Genomic DNA, 22,021 nt, shown 5'->3' on the forward strand with positions numbered 1-22,021 from the left:
TATATATATAATGTGCCTGTACGTGGCTGCTTAATTAGCTTCTGTTGGCAGTAATTGGGATTGATAAATTGGTGAGGGATGCGTTACGTTCTCGAATTGAGTGTTACGTCACGTCGTGAGGTTGCTGTACGATCACTGTACATGTACTGATTTGCTGGGCTAAAAGTTGACGGATTTGCAACTTGAAATGCGACTTTGCAGTTGCTTGTGCTGCATTTCTTTCATTATCGCATTGTACATGTCTAAAATTGCATGAGCTGGTTTCAACAAAGACGATAATGGCAAACCAGCATTATCTAGAAAATGCAATGCTGAACAAGCAATCTGGGAAAGGAAAAACGCTCCACCCACGAGCCGCGTCGCAAGTCCTAGCTTGCAAGCAACTCCCCGTGACTGGCCATTTCTGCTTGTTTGTTCGGCAATCAATCAGCTGGGGGCAAATTAAGAAGAAAAAGCAACTCACTGATGGTGACACGAAACGAAGAAAGTCACGAGGGAGCGGCGTCAGATCGAGGATCGATTTCCTCGATCTTGTGTAGTCTTGTACTTGTCTGGATCATTAAATAAATAAATAAATAAGAAGATGACTGAGCTGAAGAAGAGAGCGTCCAAGCTGAGTTAGCACAATTTCGATCTTGTGTAGTCTTGTACTTGGCTGGAACATAAAAAAAACAAGAAGATGACTGTGAGCTGAAGAAGAGAGCCCCCGGCCAGCTGAGTTAGCACATTAAAATTAATCTTGACACTTTGGCTGAAAGGTAAATATGTTGAGACTTGAGATTGACAATACCGGACTCACTCGGCTGAGGAGCAGGGTCGCGTGACGGGAATATCCGAGTTCAACCTCTCCGGTGCAAATTAACAGGCTTAACACTCGTGCAATGTTGCCCTAAAAAAAGTGACACTCGTGCAATGCTTCAAAAGAAATAGTTTCACCTCCCCTTATATATATGACCGCTTTTCTTTGTGGATCTATGCACTTGGAAACAAGAGACCATCTGTTCTTCTATTGCCTGTTTGCCAAAGGCTGTTGGTCCTACTTATGCCCCTTTTTTCTACAAAGCATAATGTGCATGAAAATGTGTCTCTGAATTATTGAAGGTTTCTTCCACATGAAAATTATTGTCTTTGCTGCGTGGAGTATTGAGAAAACCAGTAACGACTTCACATTCAACCAACTACAGCCAAACCTTTACAGATGCATGAAAATTTTCACGGAAGAAATAGCAAATTTGTTAAAAAAAATAGCAAATTTGACCAAGAAATAGCAATCACGCACGGGATTCACATTCATGGCCTAGCTTGTTTGGGCCTATATGTAACCAAAATAACCTCTATAAGATGTGTGAGATTGTTAGGTCGCCTGACCGAGTAGTCTTTGTTTTGTTTTGTTTTTGTTTGTACCCTGTGGACCTGCTTTCAACCTTTCTTCTCTATAAAAATGGGCACACCTTCGAGCGTGTTTTCCTAAAAATAGTTGTGTGAAGGAAGTTAAGGCAGCATTTTACACATGAAAATTCCACTGCTAGTGTTTTGTGCAGAATTTGTGGAACTAATCGTGTTCATCCCATCCTTAATTAGTCCCCCTTAAAAAGAAACGCATGTTCGTAAAAAAACCCCAAAAAAAACGCATGTTTAATGAGCGCATTTGCTTGGGTGCGTACATCGATCTGGTCTGATGTGTCATCGATCTGGGTTGTGGTCAAGGAAAAGATGTTGACATGTTGCAGCCGTGCGGGGTGAAGACAATACTCCCTCTCCGTTTCACCCTTGCGGTCGATATGTCGTCCCGTCTGGTCCGCACACCTCGGCCCATTCAGTTTAAAGCCGAGACGGTGACGCCGAGGGCATTTGCCCCTATTAAGCTAGCCACTCATTTTTTCACGTGGGCAAACAATACATGGGATCCACCATATTAGAGATAGGAGATTAAGAGAGAGGTGTCGGACTTTTTGATGGACCCTGACATTTTCTCTCTCGTTACTTTGATTCTCTTTTATTTGTGTCAACCACATCACGTACAATTTTCTTTTTTCACTCACGTTTTCTTTCTCACCTATTTCTAAAACATTTTTCTTTGTAGATGATATTTTAGAGGTATGACTTGGTTTTTCGTACTAATTTTATTCGCACATACATAATACAGTGTGTCAGGTACATGTACACGAATGAAGGTAAATAAATAAATTTGATTAGTAAAAAAATATACGAGATACAATGTGGGTACATGTCAAGTACATCCTAGTACATAGCAAATACAACAGGTACATGTGAAGTACATTAGAGTAGATGGCTACATACTGTCGATTTTATGTACCTCATCAATTTAAGTACCCTCTCAATACTCATCTACACTGCGATTACAGTCAAAAGTACCAAGTACCTTTTCAACACAAGTACATCAAACTGAGTACACCATCTCAATACTTAGTACCTCGTCCGGTACATAACAAATACATCAACATACATGCCAAATACATTACAGTAGATGCCAATAAATCATCAATTTAAGTACCCGTCAATACTCATGTACACTACGGTCACAATCAAAAGTACGAAATACCTTCTCGACCATAGTACCTCGTCAATTTTTAGTACCTTCTGAATATACACAATATGCTACAATGAACAAATACGTCATCAATTATAAGTATCACAAAAATGTTAGGTACCTCCTCAACTACAACCCAGTAGCATGAACAAAATACAACTCAAAAATCAAAACAAGGCATCATCACGGGAGAAACAAATTTGTACTTCCTAAGTAGTACCTTATCAAACAAAAGTATCTCATCGATCACAGCACCTCGGTACTCTTGATTCAAAGAGAAACAACCGTATCCAAAATCAAGAGAACGGCCCGCGATTGCGATACCAAAAACAGTACATGTACATCCAAAATCAAGAGTCACAGGTACATGATCCAAAACCATCTGTACGAAACCTCCGACCGGAGTCAGATCGAGTTCTCACCTCGCGACGAAATCAATCCGCCTAAACTCGCCACGAGCAACTACCTCTTCTTCCTAAACTCGCCTTTCCTCGGTGTTGGCTGCGGCGGAGGCAGGGACCGCGGCCGGCGGGGGGCAGCGGCGGAGGAGACCGGGTCCCGGCGCCCCGTCGCGGCGTCAGCGGCGGCCGAGACGCCCTGGGGCGGCCCACGGCACCGCGGCCTGCGGTGGCGGCAGCGGAGGACGAGACGGGCGCCCCGTCGCGGCCTGCGGGGGCGGCAGGCTCCGTCGCGGCGGCGGCCGCGCGGCCATCTGGGCGGCAGGGACGGGCCGGGGAGATGGCCGGATGGAGGAGCCGCCAGCGGCAGATCGAGAAAGCGAGAGGAGACGGGAGAGACAGGGGAGATTCGTGCAGAGCGATGGGAAATGACGAAATTTTTTTCCATATTTGCCGTTCAGAATTTGACCGTATGTTCAAATATGACACTCATGCATGGGCATGCAGCTGCCATCACAAAATCAAGGAACAAACTGTTGCCATGAAAGCTCACGTGCATGCACGTGGAGAGATTCCAGCGCGTTTCCAGGGACACGTCGGTGTACCGTGTACCACGAACAATTCCACTGGCATGCAGGAGACCGAGAAGTCCTCGATCAGGTCCAGAATGGTAGCAGCCCCCCGTTGTTGACTCGTTCCAGACTTCCCAGGCGTGCATGTACGTTACGTACGTGGCATGTAACGCGGCCACACAAGCCCCAACAAGCCCTGGATAAAATCCATCGTGCAAGCAGGGCGGAGCGTCCCACTGGATCGAGCCCGCGCGACTTCCGATCCAGCAAGCGCGCGAGCCATGACGAACGGCTACGTGTTCCGGGAGTACATCGGCGCGCAGTTCAAGAGCGTGCAGTTCTCCGACGTGCCCGTCAACGCCGGCCTCAGCTTCCACTTCATCCTCGCCTTCGCCATCGACTACATGGCCGCGACCCAGTCCAGGCCCAAGCCCACGCCAGCCAACGGCGTCTTCGCCCCGTTCTGGGACGCGGCGACGCTCTCCCCCGCAGCGGCCGCCGCCACCAAAAAGGCCCACCCCAACCTCAGCATCATGGTGGGCCTCGGCGGCGACACCGTGCAGAACACCGGCGTCAACGCCACCTTCGCGCCTACCTCCGTCGACACCTGGGTGGCCAACGCCGTCTCGTCCCTCTCCGCCATGATCAACCAGTACGGGCTCGACGGCGTCGACGTGGACTACGAGCACTTCGCCGCCGACGTGGACACCTTCGTGGAGTGCACGGGCCGCCTGCTCACCCAGCTCAAGGCCCGCTTCCCCAGAATGTCCACCTCCATCGCGCCCTTCGAGCGCCCGGAGATCCAGAAGTACTACCGGGCGCTGTGGGCCAAGTACTCGGGCGTCATCGACTATGTGAATTTCCAGTTCTACGGCTACGGCGCCAACACCAACGTGGACTACTACGTGGGGTTCTACAATCTGCAGCTCAGCAACTACCCCGGCTCCGGATCCAAGCTGCTCGCCAGCTTCAAGACCGGCGACGTCACCGGGCTGCTCTCGCCGGAGCAAGGCATCAGCGGGGCCAAGGAGCTGCAGCGGCAGGGCAAGCTGCCGGGGCTCTTCATCTGGTCAGCGGACAGCTCCAAGGAAGCCGCTTATAAGTTTGACTATGAGACCAGGGCGCAGCAGATCGTCGCCAACCATTGACGGATGGATCCTTCGCGTCCATGTTTGCGGCGGCACCGGCACGTTCACGAATAAGGCATGTCCCTTGCACACGGACGAAGTCACGTACTCCCCATATATAATGTACGGGGGCTAATTAAATAATTGTCGTGTACATGTGCATGATCAAATTTGAATACACGCCTCGCGCACACTCATCGATCGTCATGCTAGCTGATATACAGTACTCCGTAAATTAATTAATCTGCATTTTCTCTTCTTTAATTCTTCAGGAATTCATTCTGAGTTTCTGACGACCGAATGGCAAATTGAGAGAGAGAGAGAGATGGCCTGGTTTTATCTGCGAACCGAAGGCCAAAACTTTGCCTCAGTCTCACTAATTAATTGGTTGACAAGAAGTATTAATGCTCAGTTAATCAATGGAAAATTGGATTAAAAAACTATTACAACTAGCCCACAAACGGTCATGAAAAATTACCCACACGTTATGCTAAGAAGACAGTCTTCGGGTTATTTATAGGTGTTATGTCATCGTATAAGATAAAAAAGAAAGATAATTTGACCAATTATTATACTGTCACACAGAATTGATATAGTTGTATACACACTGAAAGTTATTTTCTTACAAAATAACTTAAGAACACATCTAGTGAAAATGCTTATTAGCTTGAAATGTGCAAATTTCGCTCGGCAGTAGTTGGATCCACACGGCAGACGGCACAGATGAAACATGGGAACTAACCAGCCAATTAAACCCAAATTTACAGAAAACTCCCAACTAAAAGCACCGATCAACCTTTTTCCCTGCCCAACTCAGACTTCGATTGTTCACAGCCAAGGAGAATCCGGCTGCCCCGTCGCGCGTGTGCCCTTGCCCACGCAATGGAGGCCCGGCGGCCACGGCGATGCCCCGTGCGACGGCGACCTGGCGCTGCCCCACGGGCGGCCGCTGCCCTGCCTTCATGTGATCAGCAACGGTCAGTTGTTCCTGTATCTGAATCTGAAGAACCTGAAGCTGCAGTCTGCTGTTTGGGACAAAATTTCCCTTGTATACCTGTCTACCTGAGCCTGAAGAACAACATGTTCAATCTTGTGGATGTGCAGGAAAATTGATTCTCCTTTCTTGTTGTGTTGCTGTTGTACAAATTGAAATTGTGGATATTAAAGTAGTTGCCTTGTTTTATATCATGACAATGAACTTGAATTCAGTGTATGCGCAGAAATGGAAACATGATGGTCTTCAGTTCATCTATCTTTCAGTTTGACTAAATTTCTGTTATTGACATGAACTTTACCTGAATTATGGCATTGTAATATTTGTTCTAAAACATACTGAATTTACATTAAAAAAATGAATTCGGGACTGATGTGCTGATGACTCTTCGGACAGGTGATATAGGGTTGGAGTGGCCCGATCTTTCGATGAGATTGATAACTCTCGATTTGAGTAGGAGGTGACGTTGACGATCCGACTACGGCCTAGGAGCCAGCGCGTTAGCAATCGATACACCAACTCCAGAGGGTTATTGATCACGCGGGGGCACGATCAACCTGACCACGAAGGTCTTTGTTCCTGCAAGCAATCGAAGAACAAGCAAGAACAAAATAAATAGCGGATGCAATTTAAAATTGCGAATATACTATATCAAAACAATGTCTCAACGAGACGATAAGTTGGGGTTCCCAAAACGGTAAAACAGGTGGTCTAACCGACACACGCGATTACACGAAGTAGTAGCGATGGCTAACTTTTAACTAAACAAAACCCAAGGCTCCTTAGGGGGGCTCATGGGGTATATAAAGGAGGAGGGAGAGATATTTTCGTCCACCTTGAGTAAGGAGGCTGAAATCCAACTATATCCCTAACTTTCCTAACAAACTACAACTCTTTAGAAAACAGAAAAACAGATCCGTTCGCTTGTTTTGTCCGCCACGGTCAGCACGAGTCAAATCTCTTGATGGGGCCAGATCCGTTGGAAAGGTCTTGTAATTACCTTTCCAACAAGTACTTGTTTGCTTGATTTGGACTCCGAATGCGGCCTGGGTGATTAAAACAAATTCGGGTCTCCTGACAGCTCGGATCCGAATCGGATTCAACTTTAATTCGTGATATCTTTCTCTAGCAAGCTCCGAATCATGTGCCGTTTGATTTGTTGGAAAGTAGACTTGATAGACTTCACTTTGAATCTCTTTTTGCAGGCTATCACACTTCATCTTCACTTTGGACTTGTAAAGTTCAATAAGATGCCTACATAATAAGATTACACAAGATAGTAGTTCCGCCTCTTTGCAAGTAACATATTGAAAACATTTAATAATTGAATTCACTTGATTATAATTGTTATTAGATACACTAATAATTAGGGTTCTAACGGTCGTATCCATGGTGATCATGTCCATATCATCAGGCTTTGGCAGAAGATCTTTAGACTTGATCTTATTTGTACCTGTAATTCTTCCTAACTTGTTTCAGCTTCATGTCAATCTAGCTCTTGGATACAATATCTATGGTTTCAGTTGGTAATTTCTCTCGTCCTTTGCACTGATCGTTCCTCGCGACGTCCAGCTCGCCCTTCAGGGCTGCGTTGGCGTCGGTTGCGGCCTTGAGCTACTCCTGGAACTCGCGTTCCTAGGTTTGGAGCTGCTCCTGCAACTCCTTCTCCCGGGACGCGACTCGCGTCGCCGCAGTCTGGGCTGCCGTGGCCTGCTCCACGAGTTGCTGCCGCAACTGCTGGATCTCGGAGGAGTAGCTGGAAATGAGCCCGCTCTTCTCGTCGAGGCGCTCCTGGAAGCCCCTTAGTGCTTCCTGGTGCTCCACATCGGCGCGAAGACGCGTCGCCTCCAGCGATTCGAGCACTTGTTGGTGCTCCGCGCGCAGCTCCTGTAGCTGGCGTTGGATGTGTGCTTCCAGGACTGAGGGCTCGGATGCCTCGGCCTCAGCTTGCTGCGCCACCCGGATCTCCTACTAGAGGCGCGCCAGCTCCTGCCGACGCTCCCCAACTTCCTCCCGCGCGCCGTCCAGCCGACCCTGGGCTGCTGAGAGCTGTTGGCGCACCTGTTGTAGCAGCGGACGAATCCCAGCTGCTTCCGCTTGATGCCCTCTATGATCTCGTGCCATTGGTCGAAGATGCTGGGGTTCCAGTTCAGCGGACCCCAACCTGCGCCCGCGATCGCCTCGGATCTCGAGGAGGCACGTGCGGCCACCGTTTGTGACCGCACCACCTCCTCGGGTGCCGGCGAAGGCGAGCGCGTCCTTCCGCTTCCACCGGCTGCGAGCTCGTCCCTTGCCTCCGCCTGGGGGCTGGGCGGCCGCTCGCGGCCGGCCTCCGGTGCGGCGAGATCGAGGGGCTCAGACCCGGTGTCCGTTGCCTCCCCGATTAACATTGGGTCGGTGGCTTGGCTGCCAGGAGAGCCCCCTCCGTCCCCGCTTTGTCCGGTGGGGGGTTGCTCCACCGTCATCTCAGGGGAGGCTTCCGCGTTGGCCGTGGTGCCTCCTGGCGTGAGTTCTGCGGCCCCCGTTCCCGCAGTTGCGGCGGCAGGAGGGGCTGCAAGGAGAATTGTTAGAAAGAGATGAAGGCAAGACAAGAAAAAGCGACGGGGAGGAATACTGCGGCGGGCGTGGCATACCTTGCGCAGTGTCCCCTCCCCCTGTATCGGTCGCCTCTTGGCGGCCGCCGTCGATCGTTGCCGGGTCGACCCCGGCAACGCTTCCCGGTCCTGGATAAGAGAGCAGCAAGGACTGTTAGGCATTGAAAAGGAAAAGGAGTGAAATGTACACGACTAGGTTGCCGGCCGCACCTGCTCCCGGGGCCGCCGGCTTGCTTGCGGTCTGGGTGGCGTCGCCCCCATCCGCCGCTGCCGCCGTCACCGCGCCCCCCATCCCGACCTGGGGGCTTCCCCCACTCGTGCCAGGGGCTGTGCGCGGCTTTTTGCTCGAGGTTGCCCGTGGAGAGCTCACCGTACCCCTCTTCCCCGCCGGCCTGAAGCAAGAGGAATTATTCGTCGAAAAGACGCCAAGGGAAACAGGAAGCACGGGTTAAGGGAAAAGAACTTACTTCACTGGGATCAACACCAGCCTACGGTCGGCGAAGATTCCCCCTGCGGGAAGCGTCTTCCGCGCTGGCGGAGCGTTCCTGCTACCGCCAGATCCCCCCACCGCGCCGGGGGCTGAGCCCCGGGCCGGTGGGCTGCCCCCGCGCTGGCTCCATTGCACAGCGGGCAGGCGGGACAGTGGCACGATGTCGTCGTCGTCACTGTCCCCTTTCGCGGGACTGTCGGCACCCCGGGACCCCTCGTTCTCGGAGGTGTCGGCGACCTCGCGGGAGACGTCATAGTCGGCGGAGGTGCCCGCTAGCCCCTCGGAATCCCCGTCCGAGTCATCCTCCTCCTCCTCGCTCTCGGCCACCGGTTGCTTCCCAGTCCGGGCCCTTGGTCGCGGGGGAGGGCTGCTCGACGGGGTCCCCGCCATGATGCCCCACTCGTTGCAGGGTGGGTAGTTGCTGGCTCCCGGGTTGGCAACATTTGCGTGGAGCGTGGTCACACCCGGGGGAAGCCCGATGAAGGGGGAGTTGTCACTGGTGATCCCCCTGAGCCACGTGCGGATCTACTCCATCATGAGCCTGCCTCGCTGCAGCCTCATCCAGTCGCTCTCCCCCGAGTAGGTCCAGACCGGGTGGGTTCGGTGCTGCAGCGGAGCAATGCGCCTCGCGATGAAGCTCCGGGCCACGTCCAGATCTGTGAGCCCCGTACGCCGCGGCGCCACGATCTTGTCGCAGATCGGCACGAGCTCGGCATCCCTGGCATCGCGGTCCCGCCAGTCGCTGGACTTCTTCGGTGGCGCGGTGGGCTTGGTGTACGCCTTGTTGTGCTCCTCGATGTAGAGCCAACAACAGTCCGCGCGCCACTCCGCCTCGATCTTTCGGTCCTCCGTGATGATGAACTCCAATTTGAGCCCGTCCCGGAACTGGTACGAGACCCCGAAAGACATCGCCTCGCCCTTCTTGAGCGAGGGTAGAAGTAGACGCCTCGCAGAGGTATTGGAAGACGGCGAGCTTTAGGAAGGAGGTGGGGTGAATCTGTGCCAGCTGGAAGCGGTACGCAAAGAGGATAGCATGGAGGAATAGCGAGTGCGGCGGCACGAACCCGGAGAGGATGAACCTCACGAACAACCGGTAGTAGTGCTTGCCGGGGTGCGACCCGACGGGTAGGATGCACGTCGGGCCATGCTCGTTGTTCTTGGTGGCCACCGCCAAGCGCAGCTTCTCCACGGCCTCGCCGTTGTAGCCGGGCTTGAAGAACGTGAACTGGGCCCTCTTCTCCTTGTCCCTGCGCTCTCGCTCCGACATTTCCTTCTTGCCGCTCTTCTCTCATTTGCTGCTAACGCCCTTGGGATGTGCTGGGCCTTTGGGTGCCATTGGTGGAGGGAGGGAGGAGAAAGGTGGGAGGCTTCTCGGGGGTCAGAGCACAAGGGGCTTCGGGGAGGCAACGGCAGGGGCAGTGGCTGAGGGGAGTCCTTGTGACACCGCCCCTGGGCATTTATATCCGGCAGGCGGAATCGCAACGGACGCCCCCCATGATCAGTAATCAAGCACCCTAAAGATTTGGAGGAATCAAGACAGCATGCGCGGCGTGGCCATAACTACTTGTTCGCAGAGGAATAGTGGGGCCAGAGATCGTGCATCCGCCCCTCCCGTTCCGACGGGAGGAGGCGTAACGGCAGCCTACGTGGCCGGGTTTCCAGCTTGGCCTGGGGACCCATGCGTCGGAAGGGCGTAGCCCGGCAACTGACCGAGGACGATACTGCCCGGGAGCTCAAGGTTGCCGGCCCACACCCGGGGGCTACTGTCGTACCAGTGGCCCACGGGGCCCCACTGGCACGGGACGCATGGGTCGCAACTGATGAGATCCTGCTAGGCCGGCTTCCCGAGAGGGGCGAACCCGGGAAGCTACCAGTTCGCTCCCGCAACTTGCCGGGCAACGGTACCGGGGCTTCAGGGGTCGCAGGTGGGGCCGACGGAACAGTGGAGGCAAGACCACACAGCGGGCGCAGTGCATTTAATGCACCGATAGGAGTCACATCGGCAGGGCTAGTCTTGCTCCACAAGTCTAGAGCGGCTATCCTAAGAGTTGTTTTACTTACGATGCACAGTGGCCTGGGCGCTGCATGAAGCCCAGTGTGGATCTACAGTAGGGAGAGTTTTGTGGCGATGACACGCGTGTAGGAAACGTGTCACGCTGCATGCATTGGCATCTGTGGTATCTCCTTGACTATAAAAGGAGGATCAAAGCCATCGGTCAAAGGGTGGGAACACTAGTGAGTAGCAACTAGTATTCCCCCTGTTCATAGCAGAATCTCTTAGGAGAGCAAGTAGCTCACCCGGAAACTCTCCGGGGCAATCTGTAAGAACACACACATTTCGTGAATACAACTCCAAGCAGGACGTAGGGTGTTATACATCCGGTTGGCCCGAACCTGAGTAAATCCGAGTGTCGACACTTTGTGTCTTATGTCACGCCGACGATCGCACGAGCGCTTGCCTCGCCTCTCACCGAACAACAAGGGGGTGCCCAGCATCCCCGGTGCTGGAGACCCGTGCTCCGACAATATGATAAATCAGGACGTGAACAAACCATGGCAAACATCAAGGAACCAACTGCACTAGAATAGGGAACTCGTGACATGTACTCAATATCTTCATCAGAAGCAGGACATTGCAACGCTGACAACTTGAAATGAGAAGTAATAGGAGTACTAACACACTTTGCGTCATGCATATTAAAATGATGAAGAACTTTCTCAATGTAACTTTGCTGACTAAGAAATAGCAACTTAGATTATCTGTCCCTTTTAATTTCCATTCTAGGATTTTCTTAGCAGCACCAAGATTTTTCATCTCAAATTCACTACTTAGTTGTGCCTTCAAAGTAGTGATTACTTTAATGCTCTTGGCAGCAATTAACATATCATGAACATATAACAACAAGTATATAGGTGACCCGTCAACAAATTAATGTAGACACAACTGTCATACTGAGATCTACTAAAACCACGTGAGATCATAAATGAATCAAACCTTTTATATCATTGTCTAGGAGATTGTTTCAAACCATAAAGGGACTTCTTCAACTTGCAAACAAACTCATCTTTACCAGGAACTATGAACTCTTCAGGTTGGTCCATGTATATTTCCTCCTCAACCTCTGCATGCAAAAATATAGTCTTCACATCTAACTGTTCAAGCTCAAGATCATGCATAACAACAATACCAAAGAAAGTACGGATGGAATTATGCTTTACCACTAGAGAGAACACATCATTATAATCAATACCTGGTATTTGACTGAAACCTTTTGCCACTAACCTTGCCTAAAACCTCATAGGCGCATTAGGAGACAAACCCTCCTTTCTCTTGAAAATCCTTTTGCAGCAAACGACCTTCTTTTGTTTAGGCAAAGGCACAACATCCCATGTGCCATTTTTCTCAAGAGATTGCATCTCCTCTTGCATGGCAGACAACCACTTCACACGGTCGCCGAAAACAACAGCTTCATTATATGTGGCCGGTTCACTATCATGCTCCACCTGTTCTGCACAACTCAAAGCATAATAAACAAGATCACACTCTTCGATTAAACATGGGCGATGACCTTTATTTCTCTTCGGACGGTCAGCTGCAATAGACCGTCTGGGTTGCTGCAAAACGGTCAGCTGCAATAGACCGTCTGGGTTGCTGCAAAACAGGTGGTGAGGGTGGAACAATATCATCATTATTGTCATCATTGTTCCCATCATCATTACCATAATCAACCTGAGCATCATCGTTGTCAACAATTTCATCAACGTGCTCCACTTGCACTCGAAGTCTCTCCTCTTCAATGCGAGAGGCATCAGTGGAAAAAGTATCATGATACATAACTTTTTCATTAAAGACAACATTCCCGCTCAGCAAAATCTTTTTAGCTTCAGGATTCCACAATCTGAATGCTTTAACTCCAGAACCATAACCAAGAAAAATGCACTTAATAGCTCTAGGCTCTAGCTTTTCATTATCAACATGAGCATAAGCGGTGCAACAAAAAACTCTCAACTGTGAATAATGAGCAGGTTTACCAGACCATACCTCAATGGGAATTTTCTTGTCAAGTGGAATAGAAGGTGACCTATTTATGAGGTAGCATTTGGAAGCTGCCTCAGCCCAAAAACGCCTGCCCAAACCTGCATTGGACAGTGTGCAACGGGCCCTCGATATGATTGTTCTGTTCATGCGCTCAGCCACGCCATTTTGCTGTGGAGTACGGGCAACCGTGTAGTCACTACAAGAGAAATAGCCCATAGAGACATTATTTTTGGTTCGTAGAGATACTATAATTGTCCTACATAACTTTAGACACATTTGGTACAATGCCACAAAACTGTCACTAGGGACAGTGTCGTTATGTGTGATGAGACACTAATAAAACGCCTCTATTGTTTTAGACATTGCATAGAGACACTATACCGTCTGTACGTTCGATACGACATTTAGTAAAGACATTGCATTATGTCTCTATACTTTTTAGACATTTCATAGAGACACTATATTGTCTCTACATTCAATGCGACATTTTGTAAAGACATTGTGTCTCTATACTCATGTGCTAGAAAATATACATTGAAAAAATTACGTTGAAACCAATCCTCGAACTCAAGACCTTAAGGAAAACTACACTCACCTAACCATCTCAATCTAATACCATTTCTTGCTTATATTTCTAATGAAATTATTATGAGTAGTCTGCTACATGTCTCAAACTTGCTAAGAATGCCTCTACACAACATAAAATGTGTCTCAAATAGTGTCTCTAACCATACCGTAAGGTCATTTCATCAAGTATCTCAAAACCATGTCTCTACATGAGTCTTGTGACAATTTATTAAATGCCTCAAAAAATGTCTCTACACCATAATGTCTCAGCCAGTGTCTCTATCTTTATGACATTATCCATAACGCCTCATAGACTGCCTCTACATGAAACTCTGTCTCAAAATTGTCTCTAGGTAGAAACAAAGAGTATATTACCTCAACGAAAATGTCTCTACAAGACATTTGTGTTGTAGTGAGTGCCTAACAACACCATCATTGCTGCAGAACTTCTCAAACTCATCAGAAACAAATTCACCACCATTATCAGTACGCAAAATTTTTACCTTCCTTTCAGTTTGCTTTTCTACCATAGCTTTTCACTTCTTGAACGCACCAAAAACATCAGATTTATGTTTCAGAAAATAAGGCCAAACTTTCCTTAAGTAATCATCAATAATGGTAAGCATGTAATTAGCACCACCAATAGAAGTCTTACGGGAGGGTCCCCAAACATCAGCGTGCACATAATCTAATATGCCTTTGGTGGTATGAACGGAAGAAATGAACTTATCCTTTTGTGCTTACCATAAACGCAGTGCTCACAAAACTCAAGCTTACTCAAGTTGCAGCCATCGATCAGCTCTATCTTGACCAGCTCTGCCATCCCATGTTCACTCATATGCCCAAGACACATATGCCACAGATTCGTTTTAGCACAATCATCAGAATCATTAGGTGTAACGGCAGCAGCAAAACCAGGCAAAGTGCTACCTCTAAGAACATATAATTTGGCAGAATTCATATCACTTATCATGTGAATGAGAGAACTTCTAGATACCTTCAAAAGTCTACGCCCTCCGGCGTACTTGTACCCGTCACAATCCATGGTAGTAAGTGAGATCAAATTTCTTGCCATGCTTGGTATGTGCTTCACCTCTTTCAACGTGCGTGTCATGCCATCAAGGGTCCTAATCTGAACGGACCCAATGCCAACAATATGACAAGGATTGTCATTGCCCACATGCACAAAGTCTCCAGTCTGCACAGACTCATAAGAACGGAACCAATTCTTGTTACAACAAATATGAAAAGAAGATGATGTATCAAGAATCCATTCATCATCACGGGAAGTACAGGCAGCAAAAACAGTGAGGCATTCACCCTCAGAGCTATCGATAGAAACGACAGCGACCTTACCATTACCATCGGACTTGTCTTTCGGTTTGTAGGTACCGTTCCTTTTCTCCTTGTACTGCCGTTTATAACAATCCTCAATAACATTATTATTTTTCTTACAATACCTGCAGAACTTATCTTTTCCTCGGGACTTTGAACGAGCTTTTCCGTCCTGGCTCTTATCTCGGTTGCCGTAGTTGTTATTCCTCTGCTCGGTCCTGCCACGAACCTGCAGAGCTTCTGCCTTTGAGGATGGCCCATCAGCCTGCACCATAGACTTCATCTTCTCTTTCTGTCTAAGTGCCTCTAAAACCTCATTAAGGGTTAGAGAGTCATGGCTATAAAGAATTTAATCGCGGAAATTTGTATAGGAACTAGTCAACGAGCATAAGATTAAGATGGCTAAATCTTCATCACCATACTTAACCTCCAAAGCTTGCAAGTCAGAAACTATCTCTCGAAAAACAGTTATATGAGATATTACGATCCACCTTCTTGCAGCTTATGGGTGAACAACTTCATCTTTGCATGCATCTTACTGGTTAGATCTTTAGACATGTAGATCAATTCCAGTTTCAGCCACAGGACTGCTGCGGATTTCTCCTCCGACACTTCCTGCAAAATATTATTGGATAGATGAAGTTGAATCAATGACAAAGCCTTACGATCTTTGCGTTTCTCTTCGGCAGTCCACTCCTTTGCATCCTTCTTGCCGAAGGAATCAAACGCTTCATCCAGATCTGAAGTTTGGGCGAGAATCGCCCGCATCTTCAATTGCCACAATGAGAATCGTGTGGTGTAGTTCAGCTGCGGCAGATCGAACTTCAAGGTAGACATGTTGCAAATCCTAGGCAGAACCTGGGGCTCTGATACCACTTGTTATGAACGCGACAAGTAAGAACGAAGAACGAAGAAGAAATCACAGCACAAGGACACACGGATTTAACGTGGAAAACCCTCTCAAACAACGAGAGGGAAAAACCACGAGCGCAGCTAGCAAAATCTCACTATATGAGGAGTGTTTACAATGCCAGGGAGGTTCTCCAGATGCAACTCGTGCAAATTCAACTCATCCCAAAACGGCGGCTTACAAGAGGGTATATATAGCAGGATCATTAGGGCAAGTCAGATCCGTAACGGGCACACCGGAAGTTCCGGTTGGAGGCCGGAAGTTCCGGTAATTCTTGAATATCCGGAAGTTCCGCAGCAAGTTCTGTATTTTCCTGAGAAGTAACAGAGAGCAACCGGAGGTTCGGCCGGAAGTTGGGCCGGAACTTCCAGCCCTTGGAATTTGGATCACAATCCAACACTCTCCACTCCTAAATACTTGTCGTGATTTTAGTGCAAATTGTTTGCAAGGAAAAAACTTATCTACTCCCTCCGTTCCTAAATAGTTGTCACGACAAGTATTTTGAAACCGAAGGAGTACTGTTTTAGCATAGGTTATCTGCAAAACGCGGTTTAAGTGGATGATTAGTTCCCTGTGGTATATTGTCGATCCAACAGCTCAACAAAGAAATTTTCACATCTGCACTCAATAGCCATTTTCACTGGATACTTGTCCCCCCCCCCCCCCGACCCCACCCCCTTCTTGCACTCTCCTCGCACGCCGCTCCCCTCTGATGCCATCTTCCTCTCCTCGCTCTCCTCTGCTCGCACTGTCGGCAGCCTCCTCTGCTCTCCTTGCGCAGCTTCTCGACCTCCCTAGCGCCGGAATCCCGTTCTGCACAGATCACACTACGGCCTGAATCCGGCTGACCAGGCGGCCTCCTACAGTTCAGATCCAGCGGTACGGCCACGCTACGGCCTGGATCCATCCTTCTACCAACCAAACACTATCTTATATCGCCTTACCGAACCGTGCTTATAATTATTGGTGCACTCGCAAGAATTCAAGATAGAGACCATTCCATAATTCAATCTTTGACAGCCCATGCACAGAAAAAGTTCTGCAGCACTTGGAAAGAAATACCAACCATCCATTTGTGTTAATCTATCAGCTCAAGATGAATGATGCCTCCTGGTACCATCAGATGAATGGGAGTGGCCAAGGAGAGGTACCAAAGCGCTGAGGATAAAAATGTGATTTCGCCTTTTCATGTAAAAACATAATAGTTTGGCCCATGCCCTGCCGACTGCATATCTTCCCCCGTTAATTCCCCCTTAGCGCAGCCACAACAATGGCCCAATGCGCCGCCTGCTCTGACAAAACGCTAGAGAAAATGATCGTCATTTAATTAGTATTTGTGTGTGGATTGATTGATTCGCGAGAAATTGGATGTGCTGGAGCTGAATCAGGACCAAGCTCTCGCTTATCTCGCTTCATCAAGATTTTCGTGGCTTGATGCCTTGATCTTTATGTTGATTTTTGTGGATTGACGCATGCAGGACGTTTGGAATGGGCATGAAGTGCACTCGGGAGCGCGGTGGCTCGTGTCTCAAATGGCGGGCTCATCCGGCCGGAGGCGCTGCTGGCTAGGGTTGAGGCGTTGAAGGCGACGGGGAGCAAGGACATCGTGCGAGATGGCTGGCGCTGGTGGAAGACGTCGCCGTCGCACTCATGGCGGATTAGGGAGGCATTTGATGATGGGATTCGAGGACATGGAGGAGACAGTGCGTCTGAAAATCGTGAAATGACCATCTTACCCCTATGCAAATCAGCGATGGATAACAGGGACGTGGTACCTCCACCATATAATTGCCCAAAAAATGCAGCAACGATTCAACACTTCCCTTTCTGATAAAAAAACGGGGATCTTGTCGATTTGGGTATTCCAGCTCGAGTGACCACCATTGGCCCTATAAATAATGGCCGCTAAGAAGAACCCCGTGGCACCACGACAGATCTCCTCCCTGTTCAATCCAGCCCATTTATCTCCCCCTCCGGTTTATTCCTTCCACGAGTCAGGAGAGAGGTAAAACCCGCCGAACTTTGCTGAGGCAGAGATACCAAGAACTTTGTATGGGATTGGGACACCTGGTGACCATGCCTGCATGGTTAGTTTGGGTGTGATTCACTGCCAATCCTTGCCATACAGGGTGGCCGTGGTCGGTTGAACTGGTAAAATCTTTGGGTTGTTGCTTGGATTTTTTTTTTGTAGTTGTAGCAGTACTTGTATTTGTCCAATCTGGGCAAGCCTTAAAGTAGATGAAACGGTCACACGAACCTGGCCACTTCGGCGAAAAATATCCATCCTTTGCGTCTATTTCTTTGCTAGCGAGCTCCAATCCAATTCGTTCGTTTTGTTGTGTGAATACTTAGGCTGTGCTGGCATTTTGCCTGGTTCCCTGGTCAGGTTGGGGCTGATATGGACTTTGTAATGCCTTGTATGTTCATATGCCCAGCAGAGCTATTGTTTTGGCAAGATTCTCCCATTGGGATTGTTTTCTAGCCCGAGTGTGAGAGTTTGACCTGTGAAAGGCAATGTCAAATTGTTGAAAAATTGGTTCTCTCGGCAATGGGGGAGTCAGAAAAGGGCCTTAGATTTACTTGTCTTAACCTTCTGATTATCTGATAGAGAAATGTCTTACCTAATATATGCTGATATTGCTGTTGTCTTGTTTTCATACTGAGCTTTGTTGCGTATTTTTCCTGTTCTTGATATGCTGCTCTCTGTTCAAATAAACGGGATCTGCAATAGTAGTACTTACACAGAGAAGCTGAAACATCGAGTACATCCAGATTCCCTGCTGTTGTGCTGCTGCATCTGATCGTTTTTGTTCATCAGTAGCATTCACCATTAGCTTCAAAGATTCCCTAGCATTGATTGGTTAACAACGTGGTGTCAGTATCTTGTTTTCAGTCAAATATGTGGGGCACGATGACAAATGATTAATGGTCTGCTCTCTAACCATTGGATTTGTAAAATATGGTGTTTTCTCATATATGATTTGCGTATTTGGTGTCAACTTTATATTAATATATTGCTAATTAGCGGGGTGTGGGGATCCATGAACATACTCTCTTCAATCCTACAAAGTTTTACTTTTTCTTGTTAGTTCCATGCAGTTTTTCTTTTTCTTCTTTGTTGTCTGAAGAGAAATTCACTGATCCCTACTATACCAATTTAGTGTTTAGTGTACTCATTTTTCTTTAAATGATTTAAGTGACAGAATGGGGAGCACCGACAAGACCGGAACTCCTTATGGTGAGTACACATATGCTGAGCTGGAGAGGGAACTATACTGGCCATCTGAGAAGCTGAGGATTTCGATCACTGGAGCTGGTGGTTTCATTGGATCCCATATTGCTCGTCGTCTGAAGAGTGAGGGACACTACATCATTGCCTCTGACTGGAAGAAGAACGAGCATATGACTGAGGACATGTTCTGCCATGAGTTCCACCTTGTTGACCTCAGGGTCATGGATAACTGCCTTAAGGTCACCAATGGTGTGGACCATGTCTTCAATCTTGCTGCTGATATGGGTGGCATGGGTTTCATTCAGTCCAACCACTCCGTTATCATGTACAACAACACCATGATCAGTTTTAACATTCTTGAGGCTGGGCGTATCAATGGTGTGAAGAGGTTTGTCACTTCAATTTCCATGTCTTACTGCAGTATTCTGTAGGCTCCTTGATGGATAAAATTTTAAATTCTGCACCATTTCTTTTGTTGAAATTCAGTAGTTACTTGAAGAAACTTTCTCAAACTAGGGGTAAAACCTAGAACATGCAAGTATGATAGTCTTTAGAAACTTTTGTTACTCCGTACTGCAGTCCATGTTTGGCACTTCAATTTGCTAAATTGTTCACTAGTAGCCTATCCAGATCTGCGTGCTAGTCGAGTTGACACTGACACTACCAAACTGAACTGAAGAGTGCTTCTGTGGTGTTACAGTTATTTAATAAAGCACGTCTCTGTTTTGCTGGTATGTCTCCTCAATTTCACAAAATCTTTTGATTCTCACTTTGTTTTTGTTTGGCCGTGCAGGTTCTTCTATGCCTCGAGCGCATGCATTTACCCTGAATTCAAGCAGCTTGAGACAAATGTGAGCTTGAAGGAAGCTGATGCCTGGCCTGCTGAGGTGAGTTGATAAAAGATTTATATGTTAAAACTTTTGGTCAGTTAAATATGTTAAAACACCCAAAATTTAATTTTCTTTAATATTACTACCGTTCAGCCACAAGATGCCTATGGCTTGGAGAAGCTGGCGACTGAGGAGCTGTGCAAGCACTACACCAAGGACTTTGCCATTGAGTGCCGTGTTGGCCGTTTCCACAATATTTACGGTCCCTTTGGAACATGGAAAGGTGAATTCACTGATTCTTGAGCCATTCAAACATTGAGGCAAATAGCTCATTTGTAGTAATTTGGTAGGTGGTCGCGAGAAGGCACCTGCTGCCTTCTGCAGGAAGGCCCAGACCTCCACAGAGCGGTTTGAGATGTGGGGTGACGGTCTCCAGACCCGATCCTTCACTTTTATCGACGAGTGTGTCGAGGGTGTTCTGAGGTAGGTACATATCTACCAGACAAAAATCACTGCACTGCCTAGAATACATAGAAACAAGAAACCAACTTGATATCATCCGTAGGTTGACAAAGTCGGACTTCCGCGAGCCAGTGAACATTGGGAGCGATGAAATGGTGAGCATGAACGAGATGGCAGAGATTGTTCTGGGCTTTGAGGACAAGAAGCTGCCCATCCACCACATCCCTGGTCCCGAGGGTGTCCGTGGACGCAACTCCGACAATACCCTTATCAAGGAGAAGCTTGGCTGGGCTCCCACGATGAGACTCAAGGTATATGTATCACCGTACGTCTTCCTACATCTTCTCATATACAAACAGTATTAATTGTGAAATACTCATAAAGCTAGATACAATGCTGTGCAGGATGGCCTGAGGTTCACCTACTTCTGGATCAAGGAGCAGATCGAGAAGGAGAGGACGGAGGGGATGGACGTGGCCAGGTACGGGTCATCCAAGGTGGTGTCTACCCAAGCGCCGGTTCAGCTGGGCTCTCTCCGCGCCGCTGACGGCAAGGAGTGAACTCAACACTTGTCGGGGACGTTGGGACCATCTTCACATGCTCATGATTCCTATTCATCGTCACGACCCGATTAATTTATTTATTTTGGTGTGTGTCACGTAGTTCCTCAAACACCATACATTTGATTCGGTGAACAATAAAATTCCCTTATTTTCTCCGACCTTGTGCTGCCTATGTGACTCTGGTTCTTGTCCAAATCTGCCCATCTGGTCAACTAGCCTGTCAGGCTGCAGCACTACTTGTGGAAACCGTAGCTGCGCAGCAGGCGCGGGTATCCTTTCCATCCTTCCGTTTTGAGGTTGATGAGGAGGATATCGATAGCCCAAATGGAACATGCGCTTTGATTCATCAGTGGTGAGCAGGCCACCGAGTGTCTCTGTTGCTTATTGGCCTGCCTCCAGTCCCGTGCTGCTGTGCTGGCCACTGGCTGTGGATATACGCCGAGTCATTGTAATCCATGTCGCGGCGGCCGGAGACCACCGGTGTTGCGTACTTGCGATGACACGGACCACGGACCGACATAAAGTTCAGCCCGAAGCTTCTTATCCTGAGCTAGCTGACCAGCATGGAGAGTCAGATTGTAGTCATCGAGTATACAGTATACTTTCTCGGCGAAAAAGTACTGCTCAGTCCCGTACCAATGTCGAAATACTACATGTATTTAGATGTATTTTAATATATAGATACGTTCATATTTAAATAAATTTGAGTCACTTAATATGTGAGGGAGGGAGGGAGTATATATTATACGGAGTACTACAGATTATACGCAAGGTGGTTTCATTCTGACCTGACCTAGAAAAAACTGTCTTTTTATGCCTTTTGCGACTGGGGCTAGGAGCCACAGGTGGGCTCAATCCGATCGAAGCCGTCTTGTTGGACATCAAATGGCTCTGGTTTAGCTTCCCATTCAGATTTTGTCCGGCCTTATTTTGGAGAGGATTAGCCTGGGAGACAGGAAACAAAAAAGCTAATGCCCAAAGCCTTACTTTCCTACGCAAGTTTTGGCCCAGCAGAATGAAAGCCTTTCCTTCCTGCCGTATAGCCAAGTTTAGGCCCATCAGATGTCCGCAAAGACTCCCTGGGCTCACCTGGTAACTGGGCCTTTAGCTCAACCAGACCAACTGGTAGGTAATAAAGCTGCCTCATCTTATTTAAAAAAAAATCTGCCTCATCTCTATCTCTTCTTATTCTAAAAAGAATATCTCGATCTCTCCTGTTTGTAAAGGCACCAACTGTGTTTTTTTTCTCAGCTATCAAAAATGAACCTCTCAACAACTGTAGGCCTGTAACAACCAAGCCCCGTCAAAAAAAAAACTACTTCGTATAACAATCTTTTTCATTGTGTGCGTTTAGCAA

General features: G+C 48.1%; 2 protein-coding genes across 5 annotated transcripts; both read left to right on the top strand.

Moving 5' to 3' along the window:
- Positions 1 to 3,696: 3,696 nt before the first annotated feature.
- Positions 3,697 to 4,906, top strand: LOC100825735 (chitinase 1). The gene has a single exon (XM_003573879.3). It carries the CDS (start codon positions 3,803 to 3,805, stop codon positions 4,667 to 4,669), a length of 867 nt encoding a protein of 288 aa, XP_003573927.1. The 5' UTR covers positions 3,697 to 3,802; the 3' UTR covers positions 4,670 to 4,906.
- A 12,493-nt stretch (positions 4,907 to 17,399) lies between these two features.
- Positions 17,400 to 20,822, top strand: LOC100826361 (GDP-mannose 3,5-epimerase 1). Of its 4 annotated transcripts, none has more exons than XM_010236430.2 (7): positions 17,400 to 17,582; positions 18,775 to 19,197; positions 19,603 to 19,696; positions 19,793 to 19,922; positions 19,990 to 20,122; positions 20,205 to 20,412; positions 20,506 to 20,822. In XM_010236430.2, the coding sequence occupies exons 1-7, from the start codon at positions 17,476 to 17,478 to the stop codon at positions 20,659 to 20,661; spliced, it is 1,251 nt and encodes a 416-aa protein (XP_010234732.1). In that variant the 5' UTR covers positions 17,400 to 17,475; the 3' UTR covers positions 20,662 to 20,822. The 4 variants fall into 4 exon arrangements, with proteins under 4 accessions (XP_010234732.1, XP_010234733.1, XP_003573929.2 ...); XM_010236431.3 differs by having other exon boundaries at positions 18,781 to 19,197; positions 20,506 to 20,812; XM_003573881.4 differs by having other exon boundaries at positions 17,478 to 17,728; positions 20,506 to 20,812.
- Positions 20,823 to 22,021: the final 1,199 nt, after the last annotated feature.

The sequence above is a fragment of the Brachypodium distachyon genome, chromosome 3 (genome assembly GCF_000005505.3).
Source record: "Brachypodium distachyon strain Bd21 chromosome 3, Brachypodium_distachyon_v3.0, whole genome shotgun sequence".
In the NCBI taxonomy this organism is placed as follows: Eukaryota; Viridiplantae; Streptophyta; class Magnoliopsida; order Poales; family Poaceae; genus Brachypodium; species Brachypodium distachyon.